General features: G+C 43.0%; 2 protein-coding genes across 4 annotated transcripts; both read left to right on the top strand.

Annotated features, from left to right (window-relative positions):
* The first annotated feature begins 1,862 nt into the window (after window positions 1-1,862).
* sars2 (seryl-tRNA synthetase 2, mitochondrial) lies at window positions 1,863-17,289 on the top strand. 3 transcript variants are annotated; one of them, XM_030066637.1, is made up of 17 exons: window positions 1,863-2,169; window positions 2,904-2,999; window positions 3,714-3,743; window positions 3,878-4,018; window positions 4,120-4,174; window positions 4,357-4,420; window positions 4,635-4,740; window positions 4,857-4,904; window positions 5,355-5,463; window positions 5,993-6,038; window positions 6,119-6,206; window positions 6,770-6,882; window positions 7,019-7,112; window positions 8,535-8,627; window positions 8,732-8,797; window positions 9,095-9,282; window positions 15,463-17,289. In XM_030066637.1, the coding sequence occupies exons 1-16, from the start codon at window positions 1,900-1,902 to the stop codon at window positions 9,233-9,235; spliced, it is 1,560 nt and encodes a 519-aa protein (XP_029922497.1). In that variant the 5' UTR covers window positions 1,863-1,899; the 3' UTR covers window positions 9,236-9,282; window positions 15,463-17,289. The 3 variants fall into 3 exon arrangements, with proteins under 3 accessions (XP_029922497.1, XP_029922498.1, XP_029922495.1); XM_030066638.1 differs by lacking the exon at window positions 15,463-17,289 and adding an exon at window positions 10,172-10,187; XM_030066635.1 differs by lacking the exon at window positions 15,463-17,289 and having other exon boundaries at window positions 9,095-10,084.
* Window positions 10,681-16,255, top strand: LOC115369910 (DNA ligase 1). The gene is made up of 6 exons (XM_030066639.1): window positions 10,681-10,842; window positions 13,275-13,315; window positions 13,447-13,516; window positions 13,869-13,934; window positions 14,288-15,315; window positions 15,393-16,255. Exons 1-6 carry the CDS (start codon window positions 10,797-10,799, stop codon window positions 15,459-15,461), a joined length of 1,320 nt encoding a protein of 439 aa, XP_029922499.1. The 5' UTR covers window positions 10,681-10,796; the 3' UTR covers window positions 15,462-16,255.
* Window positions 17,290-17,292: the final 3 nt, after the last annotated feature.

Here is a 17,292-nt window from a genome sequence, read left to right as displayed (position 1 = left end):
CATCTGCCTGCGTTGTACATGCAAATTATTGCCCATGATCCATTAGCGCACCTAATTTCAGCTTACAGGTCTATCTTGACTTAATTAATTTGGGTCTTGGGTCTTGAAATACTAAGGCGCTTCTGCATTTAGTTTACTCCAAAGAATGGCAGGACCTACTCCATGTGTCAGTATTTTATTTTTTTTCACTTTCTCTTCTCCCAACTGACTACTCTTTCTTCACCACACACACACACACACACACACACACACATACATACACAATATCCTCTGCCCTGTTCTCCCTGACCTCCACACATGTCCCTCCCGCTTTCCCTGCCTGTAGTTAACAAACATTATGTCTATGGTAATAGCTTAGGATACTGCTGAGCATTCACTAATAACAGATACTTAACCTAACGCAAGACAAAGCTGATTTTTGATTGGGAACAAGATCCTGGAAGTCTTGCTTGGTATTCGTCTTTAAGTAGTGCAGATAGCTAATGAAAAAAATAAGGCATCCCCCTTCTTTGAGTGAAGCAATAATATAAATTGATTCTTTGAGCACAGGCGACTAAACAGACCAGCGTGTATTGACTTTAAGTCCTAGACTTAGAGTCTAAGACTTAAGACAAGCATGTTATTTCTAATGCAGGTGTGCTTGCTGCTGGTACTAGGGGCAAGGGGGTCACCAAAATGGACAGATTTCACCTTCTAGCCAACATGAATATTGTTGAGGTCATTTTGGCCTGGTGACGGCGCTGGAAGGAAGGCCACAGAGTCACCAATGTTCACAAGTATCGCCTTCTAGTCAACATGAATGTTGTAACCAAATGTCATGGTTTCACCCTTTGGCCAATATCAGTGTCACTAAATTTCATGCCATACAGCTGAAAGTGCCATGGCCATCTGGACCAAACTGGGGACCATGTGTGATTATCTACCAAGACCTCTTTCACACGTGCAAAATTTTAAAGGTTTTGCTCTGTAAACATGGGTGATATTGGTCACTGATTTTTTCAGTGACTTTACACTTAAACAACATGCAAATTAAAAAAAAAAAAAAAAAAAAAACCTGAAATATTGAATGAATTAAATTGCATGATTTAAAAGAAGCATCAACTGAGCTATAATTAATGAGAGTTTCCTCATTGTTTATGAAACTGAAAACATGTCCCACAATGTAGTTAGGAAATCTAACGCACAAAACTCACATATTGCAGGAGGCAGTGCTTCAAACTCCTCTGTGGGCAGACACAGCTGCACCAGGACCCTCCAGGGTTTTTTCATGTGTTTCCTGGTTTCTGGCTTCTGCAGATGTTGTCACAAGTTTACACACAGCACTGTATGGTGCTAATGGTTTTAAGGCACCAAGACAGATGTCAAAACATTTTAAAACTCATGTACAAGGATTGGCACAGTAACTCTCCTTGAAACCTGAGATGTGTCAGTTTACTTTTGTTTTTTAAATTATGAACCAAATTACCTTACAACTCTACAGTCTGGACAAACCAATATTAAGATGCTCTAAGTTGTGCAAGGAAACTATAGTTGCACTTTGAGCCTAAAATCTGGCCTTTCTGGTGATATCATTGGAAGTACCACTCATTCTTATTACCTGCTCATGATCTGTGGGAGGGCTCACAGATTTTATTGAAAAAATGATGTGGGAAAAATTCCATGCACTATCTGGATTCTTGGGGATATCTGTTGGTCTAGTTGATTTTTATATTGTGATTAAATAGTTGAGTGTTGATTGTCTGTGGGATCAAACAGCAGCCATGAATCCACAGACCTCCTACGTCCAGAGGATGGCGGTACTGCTCCTTTCAAGAGCCTTTAAAATACACAAAGAAGAATCACCTGACAGCACCGCTTATTCCCATTCTACTTGAAAGCACCATCAGACGCAATACAAACATGGCGACGTGCATGGGCATGGTCGCCAGGGTTGGAGGCACGGCGTTGAATGTGTTGAAGCCGGTAGCCAGACACTGTGTCCGGCAGCGGGCAGGCCTCTTCACCCCGCAGCGCTGGAGCAGCCGGAGCAGCTTGTACGAGCATGTCCGTGAAGGCTACAGCGACAAGCCGGAGCTGGACATGACGCTGGTGTGTGAGCACACCGACAAAGTCATGGCCAATGTGGAGAGCAGGAAGGGCGACCTGCGAGGAGACGATGTCCGAGACATTGTAAGACAAGCTAACAGCCTTTCTGACACTGAAACAGAGACTTGGTGTTGTTGTTGTTTCTTATAGCCTCGCCCCTGCACCTGTCAAGGCGGCCGAGCAGCAGTCAGCTTCATATCCTCCACCCTCCAATGAGAAAAAGGCAAACTTTATATGGGCTTGTTTTTCTGTCAAATATATTATGTTGCTGTGTTTTCATTTACGTTCTTGATAAGTTGCCCACCTGGTCGGCACCTCTTGCACACCCGTCTGGCCAGGAAGCAAGCTTTAATCCGTTTCCTTTATTTCATCTCTATGTTTTAGGGCATAGTCATTTCCAAAGGCGTCCCTTGACCTCTGACCTTAGGATATTTGAATGAACATTGGTGCTATTGGCAATGACGGTTCTCCCGTTTTGCAGACCTGCCCACCTTATGTTAATCCCATGCAGTTTAGGACACAAACCATGCAGGTTTTTGCATGATGTACAAATGTGTTATTTTGGCCTGTTCAAAAATGGTGTATTTGTGCAGACTGCGGCCTAAACCGTCTTGGAGTTGCATAAATTGGGTTTGACTGGAAAACTGAGACTCTTGTGCATTCCCAAGCATTGTGATAGTATCACATCGGGAGACAGGCATATCATCCCAGCCCGAGTAAACAGTGATATTTTTTTTTTGCCTCTAAATGAACCCGATCATGACCTTGAATGTCATATATAATATAGTTCACTGTGTGTGTGTGCCTGTCCTTTGTAGGTGTGTGTGTGGCAGCAGCTCCAAGCCATCCGGAGGGACATCTCTGACCTGGAGGAGCAGAAGAATCACATCAGTGACACAGTCAGAGCCTTAGTGGTCAGTGAAACGTTAATATTATTTCACCAGTCAGCATGACTGTTACAGCTGTCCTCACTCTCATACAGCTCACTGATGATCATATCAGCAGTATCAAACACATACCACCAACCATAACCAACCATGAATGATATGGTAAAAAAAAAAAAAAAAAAAAAAATCATATTGCAGTTCATTTTGGCAGATATTATGAATGCAATAAGAATAGCATTTTTACTGGGAATGCTAATCTTTGCATTATCATTTTCATATTCACAGAAAATGGTTACTAATGAGAATATTATGAAAAAATGATGATGATGAGATGATTAAAATCAATAGGTCATGATTTTTACTGGGGTTAGGGTTACGTACATCTGGAGAATACGATTTGTAGGCCATCTCTGTTGCGCCATAATGCGTCATTTATAATGGTCCTGTATTTTGATGTATTACCTTTTTAATTTCATCAAGACAATGCAGCTTTTGTGATATGGATATTGCATTAGGCCATGCTTCAGTTTCGATCATATTTTGTCTAAATGTTCAGCCCTAATATTTATGTATCAAAATGTATCACACAGCTAATTACATGTGTAAAAATGTGTACTGTTGTTCCTTAAGGTTAGGTTAGATAAGGACAAAGCACAGCTCATTTCTGTGACACTTGACTGAAATGTGAGACCTGTTTAGTCCTGTGGAATAATATCTGTAAATTTAATCTGGTCTTCGCAGGAGAAGAACGACAAGAAAGCCCTGGCCAGTGTAAGTCAAGTCATCCCAGATTAATTATCTCTCAGTGTGTTGTTCGATAACTCATTTGTAGCTACATTTATCAGTAGTACTAGCTAACATGTCAGGCTTGGTGTTTGTGTGTGTCTCCGCTGTTTATCATGCAGCTCCCAGAGTACAACCAGGCTCGTCAGAGGGGGCGAGAGATCCGCACCACGCTGAGTCAGCTCTACCCGAGAGAGAGCGAGCTGGAGCAGGAACACTACGGACGAGCGCTCCGGCTGCCCAACACGACACACCCTGACGTGGTGAGGACACACGTTCTCACACATACACACATCCGTCTTCTGCCGCTGCTGTTTGAGAAAGATTTATACTTAAGGTCCTGTGTTTTTTTCCCCTCTTTTAGCCAATTGGAGATGAGAGCCAGGCGAAGGTGGTGGAGCTGGTGGGGCAGAAGCCAGGTGATCAGTGTTATAAGATAAGATAAGATAAGATAAGATAAGATATAATAAGATAATAGAGTTAGTGTGAAACCATGAGACCAAGTGACAGAACCTGACGCCCGGTACTGGGATTGATGATAGTGTGAATAAACAGATGTTTTGTGGGAAAATATGAAACCCCATGTCTCTTCTCTCTTCAGTGTTTGACTTCAAGCCCAAAGGTCACGTAGAGCTCGGGGAGGAGCTGGGCCTGATCAGACAAAGGTGAGGACAATTCTGATTTTTGTGCTCTCCAGCAGATATCTCCACATTATGACCTACTCACTCCACCGTTTCCAGTCTATTCCTCTGGCTTATATTGTGCTATTTTATCCCAGTTTCACCTGTCCAACTCAACAATCAGCCGTGCTTTTCGTTGACTTCTCTCCTCAGTTGATTTAAGTTTAGTCCCTTTTTGCTTTGTCCTTTGTCCTCTCAGGCATCTAGCTCATGTCTCGGGCCACAGGTCGTACTATCTGAGGGGAGTCGGGGCCAGACTACAAACCGCTCTCCAAAACCTGGCCCTGGACACACTGCAGCGACGGGTAAGCCTGTGACTGCAAAAACCTGAGACATAAAGTCTGTGGGAACGATTGTGTCGCATGACTTTTTAAACCTTAAAGGAGAGCCAAGCTTGTATTTTCTCTCTTGACTCCTGCAGGGCTTCATTCCGCTGGTTGTGCCTGACATGCTGAAGGGGGCCGTGTTTGTGAGTATGAAAGCTCACTGCTTATTCCAGCGTCACTCTGTCCCATTTGATTTTTTTTAAGCATACCTGGATATACATTAGTGTTTTTACAATACCAGAATTTTGACCATATCAGTGGTTCTGTGGTTTATGAATGGTGATGCCTTTGTTAGCTGCAGAAGCAGAATGTTATAAGGTGAGTGTTTCTAATTTGAAAACTGAGATTTTGATTATATGTTGTGAAATCTTTAGTCCCTGTTGTAATGTTAAATGCAGACATTCAGTATCACTGGTATGGTCCTTTTAGTTTAACACTTCTTCAGCTTACTCTTCTAACTATTCCAATCCTCATGCTGTTTGTCCATGTGCAGACTCTGGATGCACACTTTAAATTCTCACCTGATCTCTCACCTAAACCTCACTGTCCCGATCTCCTTTTGCTCCTCTTACTGTCTTACCTTCCACCTGCAGGAGGGTTGTGGGATGCAACCCAACGCCCATCGGTCTCAGGTCTACTCACTGGACCCGGCCCGTTTCCCTGACCTCAACCTGGCTGGAACCGGAGAGGTTGGGGTGGCAGGTAAAACTCACATCGCTCACTACTGTCTCTGCACCTTCCCAACACATCAGAATCACAATCAGCTAAAGCGGCCATTTGTAAAACTGTTTCTGCCTCGTAGTCCAAAATTACCTGCAGAGGTTTGATAGGATTGTCAATCAAAACCAGTGACTTCACATTTAATTGACTACGTTGTGAGATTTCTGGCTTTAGAAATTCACTTTCCAGACTGCACAGTTGAGAAACAAAAACTCCTAAACATCCAATGAAGGTTCTGCTCCATGTGCATGTAGAAGAGCTAGGGTCCTTGTGAGAGAGGCTCTGCTACACTAATTAATATCATTAGTAACACCTGAGTTTACGTACTGTTTTCATGTCAAAATGAGTCATTTGCTCAATCAGCTCTCAGTTTTAGTCTGTCAAGAATTCAGTGACATGTGATCACAGTGTCTGTTAATCAGGTAGAACAACCAGTCAGCAGAGAAGACTGGTTTTATTCACAAACTACACATTATGAAAAGGATATCTAATGTGTCTCTCTCCACTCCAGGTTATTTCATGGACCATGCAGTGAACTGGAAGGACCTGCCTGTCAGGTGAGCAGCCCCTCCCGTCCTGTTTGGGTGTAGCTGCGGTGTCATATGTGCATGACTTGACATGTAGCGCTCTGCTGCAGGACGGTGTGCAGCAGCACGTGCTACAGAGCAGAGACGGACACAGGCAGAGAGACATGGGGGCTTTACAGAGTTCATCACTTCAACAAGGTAATAAGAAACACAACTTCATGGCTGACATGAAACGGTAATCATCTTTGATATTGGTTTAAATATCGAGGATATGTGGGGAAATGGGTCGCTGTAACAGAAGATAATGTAAAGAAGAGTAGGACTGAAATACAAATAGAGAGGACCAACAATTTAAGCAAAAATAAAATTACAGCATATAAGAGGTGTGTGTAAATGAGAAAATATGACCAATATGCTCAGTATTTACAGTATATATGCCATGCAACATGTGTAGAATAATATGACAAGATTAAAAAAAAAATAGTTTAAATACAGCATGTCCAACACCTGCATCTCTTATGATGTCTGGTTTACTCATGTGAAATACTGTACAGAGGATGTAAAACTATTTACATCATCAGCTGTATACAGTTTGCAGATAACACTGATAACATATGTATAGGACAGGCAGATGTGCATTTATCAGCTGTAAAAGAGTCACTGAACTAATTCCATTCTCAAAATAAAAAAGTACATTCTCTGTGCATGTGCTAATGAAGTGTCCTTCTAATTTTAAATTCTGTGTGTCTTTTTGTCCCCAGGTAGAAATGTTTGGCGTGACAGCAGATGAGACAGGAGAGGAGAGTTCTCACCTCCTGGATGAGTTTGTCTCTCTGCAGAAGGAGATCTTCTCCTCACTGGAGCTACACTACAGGTCAGTACAAGAGGACACACACACACAAGATCAGAGATACATCTAACCTGCTCACTCAGCCACTCTCTGCCTCATATAGTGGCACCAGTTGTGTGTCCAATATAAGATGTAAAAGATGTGTGTGTTTCCCTGGCAGAGTCCTGGACATGCCGACACAGGAACTGGGCCCTCCGGCCTACAGGAAGTACGACATCGAGGCCTGGATGCCTGGGAGAAACAGCTATGGAGAGGTCAGCTCCATCACGTCCCTCTCTTCACCTCACCTGCCTGCTCTCACTGCGTTCTTACACCTGAAGTGATTCTCTTCTGATAAACAGGAAGTCTTTCATTTGCATTCATATGCTTAAAGCTTCTTCAAAGCTTTAACTGTTTTCCTTCATAATTTTGACAAACCAGCATTATACACAGAGAATGTGAACCAAAGTAATTGCACTGAGAAAAAAAAATCTAGTTTTCTGGGCTGCTCCTGGGGCTGTAATTCATTTGTTAAAATACAAATGGGGCGAATCAAACAACCAGTCACCTCAAAGAAAGGCTGTAATCTCAGTCCAATCAAGTCTTGAGTGTACGTACACTGCTGCTGTGCACACTCACATCCCCTCCCCAAAATACTCTGCCAAGCCTACTTTAGGTATGATTATTTAGTTTAGTTTACCATAGCTACATCTCACCAGTTCCTACTTCTTCACTTTATCAGTGCCACACACACACACACACACACACACACACACACACACACACACACACACACACACACACACACATGCATGTGGGTGGGAGTGACTTGGATGAGCTACTGAATCTCTGCTGTTTGAGCTGTTTCATTTCAAAGTCCGTCTGTTTTAAGAAGTTACCTACAGAAGATTCACCTACGAAACATCAGCCAAACAATAACTCAGTGACTGCATACACACTAAGGACTAAGGTTTACATTTAGAGTTTTCACCTTCTGTTTGGCATTTCAAAGCACCCTCAGGACATTTATTTTTAAAAAATACTGTGTGCCTCCAGTGTGAATGGAACATGGTGAAAGGATATTTCACCCCAGATGAAAATGACATCAGTATCTACTCCCTTGTCAGCCGGAAATTCATTAGTTTGTGGGACCACCGAACACACAACAAGTCAGCCGCAGAGGTTACATTTTAGCTCCATCTTTTTATAGCTCTAAAAAACAATAAAACCTCCAACAAATTCAGCCCACCAGCTTATGCAGCATAATCCAAGTCTTTTACAGCAACATGTGTTCTCAACTGAGTGCCTGCAATTAGAGCATTGTTAGTGAGCAAACTGGAAGAGATGATGAGTTAAATACTGGACTTTTGGACCTACAGTGCACTCATTTGGCTACAAACCATTTGGATTAAGCTGCACAAGCTGTTTGGAGAGATTTGATGGCTGTGTAATGCTGTTTTTTTTTTTTTTTTTTTTTTTTTAAGCTGTGACCCCATTAACTTTTGGGAGACAGATGAGACTGAGCCACATGTGTGTTTGGTGGTTTGACAAACTTATAGTCTTGGAGGTGAGTAGATAATGATTGCATATTCATTTTCATAGCCCAGGCACTGTTACTGTAGTCATTGAGCTCCACTGGAGGCCACTTGTATTCTGTTGTTGATTGTGCATGGTGTTTGTCCCTCTCCATGCATCAGATTTCCAGTGGGTCCAACTGCACAGACTACCAGAGCAGGCGCCTCAACATCCTGTACGAGAAGGAGGACGGCACTCTGCAGTACGCCCACACAGTAAGACCGGAGACGAGACCAGCATCAGTGTTTCTTCTAGCTGCTTTAGTTAACAATCCATAATGACACCTCATTAATATGAGTGCGTGTGCATCCTTCTCTAGGTGAATGCTACAGCCTGTGCTATTCCCCGAACCATCATCGCTATCCTTGAGACTCACCAGACTAAAGTAAGACACCATCATGAGGACACACTCCGCATATCAGTTTCAATCCATGTATTTTTAGACAAGTTATTATGCATGTAATTAGAAATGCTGAATGGAGAAATCACATTTCAGTTAAAATTCACATGTATGGACATATGTGGTGTATTAGGACATTACCAGGACTGCTGATGGAAATGCAGCCAATCCACATCTTGTGTGCTTGACAGTGGGATGGAAATGGAGCTGCTGATATCAACAATCCTGATCGGTGTTGCCACTTCTCCTTTTGTTTCTTTCTCTGCCTCTCTGTCCCTCCAGGAAGGAACGGTGCGCGTCCCACGAGCCCTGCAGCCTTACTTGGGTTTAGAGGTGATTGAAAAGCCAAAGTACTCTCCACTGAAATACATTGGACCCAACCAGCCCAGCCGGCCGCCCAGACCCACTCCTAAGACCAGATGACACAAACACACCTAAACACAGACACACACACACACACACACACACACGTCTCGTGCTGTGCCACCAGCATCCTTAACAAACATAAAAACAACTAAAACATGGGCCAGAATAGGTTTATCTTGGTCAACTGACAAACTGGATTTTATTTCCCTGTTATGTCACAGTTACTTCGATTTGCGCATTTTAATTGGCTGAAAGGCACTCTGAGTGTAGATATGTCCTGGTATTGGTACTCCAACCGTATTCCTCTGTATGGATCAGTCCGCCTTATTGTCAATATTAAAATGGTACAAAGTGATGGTTGTCCTACTGAACCGTGGTGGCTGATACACAGGAACGGTTATTTAAAACAGAACTATTTTTCTTTGCGGAATCTTATAAATCAATGAGGAATTAGAAACTAAACTAGTAAAATTGCAATAATACAGTGTGATATTGGCACTGGTGTATTGCGGTCATAAGCATAATGCCTAAGCACTCCCACATGTGTATTATGGCATAAAGACGTGGGAGCATGCCTCATCCGTTTATATTTAGGTCAACTTACAAAAACATCAAGGATCAACACTCTTCTATAAAAAAGGAGTTCCAGTCTCCACTGACTTATTGAGAATAGTGTGAAATGAGTGCCCCCCCCCTGTTTGGAGGGGATGGGTCCCATCAAAACTCAACAGAAACCCTCTGTTGCTCTGCATGTTTACCATCACTGCAAATGTATTTTTTTATATACATCTTTTGTCAAATGCCATGAAATTGTTAATGTCGACTTGAATGTCTTCTGTCAAGGGGATGGGAAGAAACATTAATAAACTAAATCAGAGATACTTAAAATCACTTGTTTTACCTAGGCTGCAGGTGCGGATGTTGTGTTCATTTCGTAAGGATTGCATGCAGGAAAGATGAAAGTCTCAGTCATTGTCATCGGAGGAAATAAAGACACACACACACACACAGTGAGGGAAGACCCACACTCAAACACGCTGTACTGTCCTGACCTTGACGAGGCTTGCAAATGGAGCAGAATATTTAATGTCTCTCAGAGGTGACATTAGTCCTCTCAGTGTGTGTTACATTCCCAGCTGTGGAAAAAGTGCTAATAATGATGTGTAAAAGTAATTAAGCAACAGCCTGTGGAGGAGACGATGATGTTTATAGGGCAATGCAATTAAAGACTTTCCAGCGGGGATTCACAAGCCTTTTCAGTCCAAGCACCCCCCAAAATAAACATCCACTCACACGACCCCTGGTGGGTGCAGGACCCCAGTTTGGAAACCTTTGCTTTACATGCTCAGAACTATCCCTGGAGATACAGGCTGAATTAAAAATGCATTGATGGCATGATTGCAGGAGGGCAACCTATTTTTTTTTCCTTGCACCATAACGGAGCTCAAGCATTGATCTGCTCCCGGTCACCTGACACCCCACACATAAACACACACACACGCTCCGACACACACGCACACTGCGCTCTTCGGCTCCACCTCGCTCGGCGGGTGTGTGAGGAAGATCCAGCCCGTTATTTCAAGGTTATCTCCTGCGGGGGCCTCACTTTTCGGACCCTATGGGATTTTTTATATTTGCAGTTGTTCTATGGACTGCCGTCGGAGGTAAGGCTTCAATAATAATATTATTACGGCACTGTTGACTTCTTGCGTTATGATGGGGTCGCTTGTGTATGAAATAACGGGTAAGCTACACAATTAGAGTTGCCGGTTTCTCTCACTACACCGGTGTCAAGCCTCATATTTCACACACTATTTCTATATTGTTTCAATTGCGCTTCTTTGAAGCCGCAGTTGTCTGTGGCCGCGGAAGCTTTTTGATTATGATATTACGAAGCCAGCCTCAGAATAAACAGACGAGACGCTGATCCGTTGCCAGTGACAGCCAAACACTGCCCTCATTGTAAATGTAGATGTGTGGAAACCCACTGGCTAAAAAACCTTGTAGACTTAGATTAGTAAACACAAACGTTACATAATTTCTTAAGCGCCCACCTTTTCCCTTTCTACATTGTGTGGAGCGCACCGGATTGTTGAGTTTTTCTCGGTTATCAAGGCTAAATTATTCAGTTCCATGTTGCTGGTTGCGCTGCTTGGCATGGAAATTTTACATAGACGCCAGCGCCATACTACATGTAACTACTGACCTCAACCAATCCTCTTGGTAAATGCGGATTAAAGCAACACACAGGTGAACTGAACGGCGCACATGTGCGCACCGCGCTGAGATTGCTAGGCTGCTGTGAGCTTTGCGCTGCGCAAGTTGAAATTCACATGTTTTAACAACGTGTGTGTGATTTGCTGTGACAAACACAATTCCAATGTGAGGTGCGTATTTAAAAAAAAAAGGTTTTTTTTTTTTTTTTTAATCAGGGCACTGTGATGTTGCGCACAGTGCAACGCGCTTGAATGCTGTATAAAGCTTCATATGAGGCTGATAGAGCAGCCTATGTGAATGGGGTTGACAGCACAATGTTAGGGCTATGAAATGGCACACTGCACATTTCATACAGATCCCATAAATATCACACCAAAAACGTAAACTGCATATAATATCCTTAGAGGAATGTTATAGTGATATAAAGTGGAGGAAGGTCTCTACTGTGTGCCATAGAAACACTGCTTTACTGTCCCTATGGGAAACGGGCTCTCTCACGCATGAGGCTGTGGTCTCTTGAATCATCCACAGCGCAAAGTGCTCTGCAGCCCTTTGACTAATGATGCTGTCTTTGTTGATGTCTAATGATGAGTTTGGATGACTGTGTGGCCTCACAGGGTGGCAGCAGGGCAAACCAATATAAAAGCAGAGCCAGAACACAGCTTAGACAGTATGCATGCACACATACACACATGCACACATCTCCCTATCTTAGGGGCATGCAGAGCATTACAGGGCCAAGCTGTACTCACGTGTTTGTGGAGGTTCATCAGTGGCCAAGGTATCAATTAGGCCTATTGATCCTGATCTGTGCTGGTCTGGCAGCGGGCTGAAGCAGACCACAGAGTTTCAAATGTCCAGCTGGTGTCTGATGTGTGGGTGCCAAAGAATGGAGAAAACACTTCAGAGGCAACTGTTGTGTTCAAGACTGTATCTGCAGTATCCAGGCTGGTTTATCAGTCATAGTTTGAGGCAGTGTGGGTAAATTATTCTGTTCATACAGCACACACGCAAATTAAAATGACTCTTTAAGTGTCGAGTAAAATGATTATGTTATTGAAATAACACTGATTTCAAGAAATATACATTTAAAAATCAAACTGACACATTTTTTCATTTGAGTGGACCAGACAAAATGAACCATCACGATTTCAAGTATCTTGCCCAATATTGGATTATAAAAACCAGGTGGTGTATTGTTTAATGCAATTCAAACATTTCTAAAAAAAAAACAAAAACTCATTCATGCCATTTAATGTTGTTCTATTTGAGTCCGATTTATGAGTGGAAATATTTCATGTGTCTCAATTTCATAGATAGTAATGCTTCATTTAAATTAGGTATTAAATTAGGAATTTGTCATAAAATTGAAATTTGCAAGCCTTTCAAAACTGACCAGTATGTAAGGCAACGTTCAGGTTCTTATGAATTTATAAACTAAAGCAAGTGAGATGGACTTGCTGTGGTGGTTGCAAGTGAGTGAGCAAGAAGACACCAATGGCTGCTTAGTGCGCCTTTAATGATCTGCTGGCAGGCATGGATTGGGTGACTGATTTAGCCCTGGTGGGAAACTGTCTGTGAAGTAAAGCCTTTGGGAATATCTGCTTCCTGGAGAGAGAGTGAGAGAGACAGATTAAAGCCTCTTTACTGTGTCTCTTTATCGACCAAACTGTGCTCACCTTATTCAAGCAACAGTTCCACCGAGGCCAGATTTAAACCATTATCAAGTGAGCAAACTGGTTTATCCATGGTGCTCATTTACAGCAGCCGGGGTAGCTTGGTGCATGTGGAGCTGCTGCAGAAATGCTGAATGTATTGATTTTTACTCTCTCTTTCCATCTTTGTCTTTCTGCACTTCTTTCCTCATTTTGTGTCCTAGTGGGATGCCGGCCTGCATCCTTGCCCCTAAATGATGCCAAGGTCAGAAACGAGTCCTTTTTTTGCCTTACACTCAGCATAACATGTATCTTTATGTACCATTAATTTAAAAGTTTCTTTGAAGTTTTAAATATGTGTGTCCGTTTTTTTTTTTTTTGGTCTTGTTCCTGAAGGTTGAATGTATAATTCAGGAGACACTGAATGGTGCCAGGCCCCACCATGACTGTGACCCACAGCTTACAGGTAGTATTTCTGTAATAATCAACACCAGCATCTGAGTGTATTGGTATAATTTAATTTTTCAGTGATTGGGTTGTTGGTGAAAGCTAGTACTCGAGGATAGAGGACAGAGGACAGAGACAAGTTATTTATCATAATGTGCCTTTTCCTTTTGCTTTACAGTATGTTTAGTGCATTTTACATAATTTTACAGTTTACATTTTACAGTTATGTAGTACATGGGCTTTGTTGTCTTGTAATCTGCCATGATTTTTGATATATTTCTATGCCTTTGCACATATACTGTTGCTGTGTTGCACTGTTTATTCCTGTCCTTAAGTGCTCTTGTGTCTTGTGTTTTTCTTGTTCTGTTCAGAAGAACTTGATGAAGTGCAAAGACATCAGGGTCTGCTCAGGGAGCTGCAGGAACTGGCTGATAACGGTAAACACACACATTCACCCACACATTTGAGCATCCCCAGCACATCAACGCTGTGGCAAGATAATATTGTAAATGTAATTTTTGTCTTTTTTTTATGTCATTTTCTGCATGAAATACACTGGTGAAAAACAAAATTCAAAGACCAGTTTATTGTTACAAATATATGTGGAAGACAGTGTTTGTGCAAAAAACATGACCCAGTTTTTCTCTATCCAGGAAAAGTTGACTTTTTTAAACTTTTATCATCGGACAGAAATGACCCATTTACACAAAACCCCAAACACTCATGCACACACACACTACTACAGGTGAGTGACTATCTTGACATCGCTGTCTGTTTCTGACTCTTGCAGAGAGAGACAAGGAGAGGGAGTACGAGAGGGAGAGGGAGCGATACGAGTTCAACCTGGCTGACGATGAGAGCGACTTTGAGCAGAGGGACATGGAGGAGAAGGAGGAGGGAGACGAGACTGACTCTGAGGCGCTGACAGAGGAGACAAAGGAGGACGGGACAAAGCTGAAGAGAGAGGGAGACGAAACGAAGGAAAAGCTGGAGGAGCCAAGAACTGAGGACAGAGGGACGGCAGAGGAGGAGGAGAGAGCCAAGGAGCTGGAGGAGCTGCTGGCTGAAGAGATCACCAAGACAGGGAAGGATGAGAAGAACGACGAGGAGCTCAAAGAGCTGCTGAAGGAGCTGAAGAAGAAACGCTACGAGGCAGCGAAGGAGAGGGAGCTCCAGAGAAGCTCAGAGGAGGAGGAAGAGGAGCAGGAGAAAAAGAAGAAGGAGGACAAAGAGAAGGAGAAGGCAAAGGAGGAAGACTTGGAGAAGAAGAGGAGCGAGGACCGGCGGAAGAACGAGGTGGAGCTGATGGTGGAGAAGGAGAAGGTGGAGAGGGAGCTGAAGGCGCTGCTTCAAGATCAGGACAGCAAGAGCAAGCTGGAGAAGGAGAGGGAGCGAAAGGAGAAGCAGGAGGAGCTGGACGAACTCTTGAGGAAGATGAAACGGGTGCAGGAGGAGGAAGAGGAGGAAAAGGAGAAAGAGGAGGAAAAGGAGGATGTCGGAGACAAGGTGGCAGCAGAGAAAGAGAGCTCAGAAAAGGAAGGAGAGCAAGAAAACAGGTCTGAGAAGAAAGCGGAGGATGAAGTGGAGAAAAAGGAGGCGGCGGCCGTGGCAGCAACGGAGGTGAAGGAGCCACAGCAGAAGAGGGTGATGGAGAAGGCGAGCGACGAAGCAACGAGGCAGTTTGAGAGGGAGAGGTACGAGGAAGAGGAGGAGGCCGACGGAGATGAGGATGACGATGAGGACGAATATGTCAGAGAGGACGAGGAGGAGCGGGACGATGGAGATGAAGACGACCGTGACGAAGACGACGAAGGGGAGGTGAGTTGAGCTCCTCTAGAACAAATTTGTGACTGTGTTTGTGAGCGTTGTTTTCTAAGCCTCGTTTCTGTCTGCAGGAATTACTGGAGATTGAAGCAGAGCTGCGCAAAGTTGCTGCAGAGCTAAGGGAGCTTCGCAGAGGATAAGACACACACACACACACACACACACACACAGCAGACTGACAGCCAAACCCCTTTGCCGCATTCGCACACTCAGTTCACACATTTTCATTAACAGTCCTCAAATCCCTACAGCACTCAGAGAAATAATCTTCCTCAGCTGTGAAATCTGTACATGTACTTTAGGAAAAGTGTACATACCGTTGTTTCATCTCTGCTCTCGGACCGCCGAAACGTTCCGTCCTCGTTTCCTTGACGCTGCCTCGGAAGTTGAGGTGGACGCACGGTATCGAGGAGAGGAAAGCGTACGCGCTAGAGCATCTGAAAGCACCCTTTGTGTCCATGTCCTCTTGTGTCCCTGTCTCAGTACATGTAAATACTGTTTGTGAGGTAGAACTTCAGTCGGGTCACATGTGAAACCAGTGTGGATACAAATCATGATTTTCATCATGATTTTAGCCAATCAGCCGATACACTCTCACCTTTGAAATCTGCATCAGTGAACACCCACGATCCTTGGGGTTGATGCGATGATAACTGTCAGAGCCTGAGAGTTATCATCCTCGACGGTGTTCTTGATGGGACAAAAGTACATAATCCACCTATTTCAGTCTATATTTTGTGCAATAATTGATAACTGTGTGTAAGCTGTTCCTGCTGTTCTGACTGTTAATGTAAGCAATGTATTGCTGATATTTCTAAACTCATTCTCTTCTTTGATGATAAAATAGCAAGGAGGATTACGTTTTATTTGGCTCATGCACTGTTAAAACCAGACTGTTTGCGAAGAACCAGGGTGACACACACACAAACAAAAAACTTTAACGAGAAAGCGAGAGGAATGGCGTTGAAATCCGGCAGGGCGACGCATTAACCGAGGCGTGACTTCACGCACGGTCAAGTTGGTCTCACACATGGCGAATGTGTGGGAACAGGATGCGATGTACTTACAGCTTACAAGGTCTAAAAGTGTCACCTCAGGTTCTCAGCCAGCTTTGCACTCTTATCTTAACAAGCCAAGGAGGAGTCGAGGGAAGAGGGAGACACTTAAGCCATTTGTTGTCACTCGGTATCAGCAACACAGAATAACACTGACGACCGCTCAGCAGTGTTACATCACGTTTTCATGGCTGCTGTTCTCATGTCACTCCTGTAAATATCAGCGCATTCTCTATATAAGCCAAGGTCATAGGAACATATGAGCAACAGCGCCCCCAGGTGGACATCAGACAGAAATGCACACAATGCAGGTGATTAACCAGGGTTACTACCAGAGGCCCAGTAAGTGCAATAAAACAATACAGACTACAGCACATGTGAATGCAATAATTAGCCAAATACATTATAATGAATTCTTAAATGTATTTAATATGTAATCAAAATGCATCATATAGTACTCTAAATATAATCTCTCGTTTTTTTTTTTCTACACAACCAAGACTTACAGTACATTTGTGTATTTTAGCACTGGCGAAGCAGCAATTCAACTTGTATAAACACATGATAATTACACACGTGTGATCAGTTAACACTGATTTTTCTCATTACTGTCTATCCCAAAGATTATGAGATGTTTGTTCACTGGATATTAACTGAAAAATGAATGTATTATTATTATTTTTTCTATAGAAGTGCAAAACGTTTCCACAAAATGTATCCTACAAACCAGCAAGAAAGACTGAGGAAATGTCTAGAGCGGGAGATAAGGGAATGGGGGGCATTTCAGACAATAGGGAAAAATGAATAATAACAATACCATTCGTAATATTACTGGCCAATCAGAGTGCTGTATTTTGTGCCTGTTGTATCTTCTTCTATGCTACCTGTCAATCAATAAAGTGTACTAAACCCCTCT

The sequence above is a fragment of the Myripristis murdjan genome, chromosome 13, assembly GCF_902150065.1.
Source record: "Myripristis murdjan chromosome 13, fMyrMur1.1, whole genome shotgun sequence".
NCBI classification, from domain to species: domain Eukaryota; kingdom Metazoa; phylum Chordata; class Actinopteri; order Holocentriformes; family Holocentridae; genus Myripristis; species Myripristis murdjan.
The sequence above is the reverse complement of the archived record's forward strand: the minus strand, read 5'-3'. Positions and strand labels throughout refer to the sequence as shown.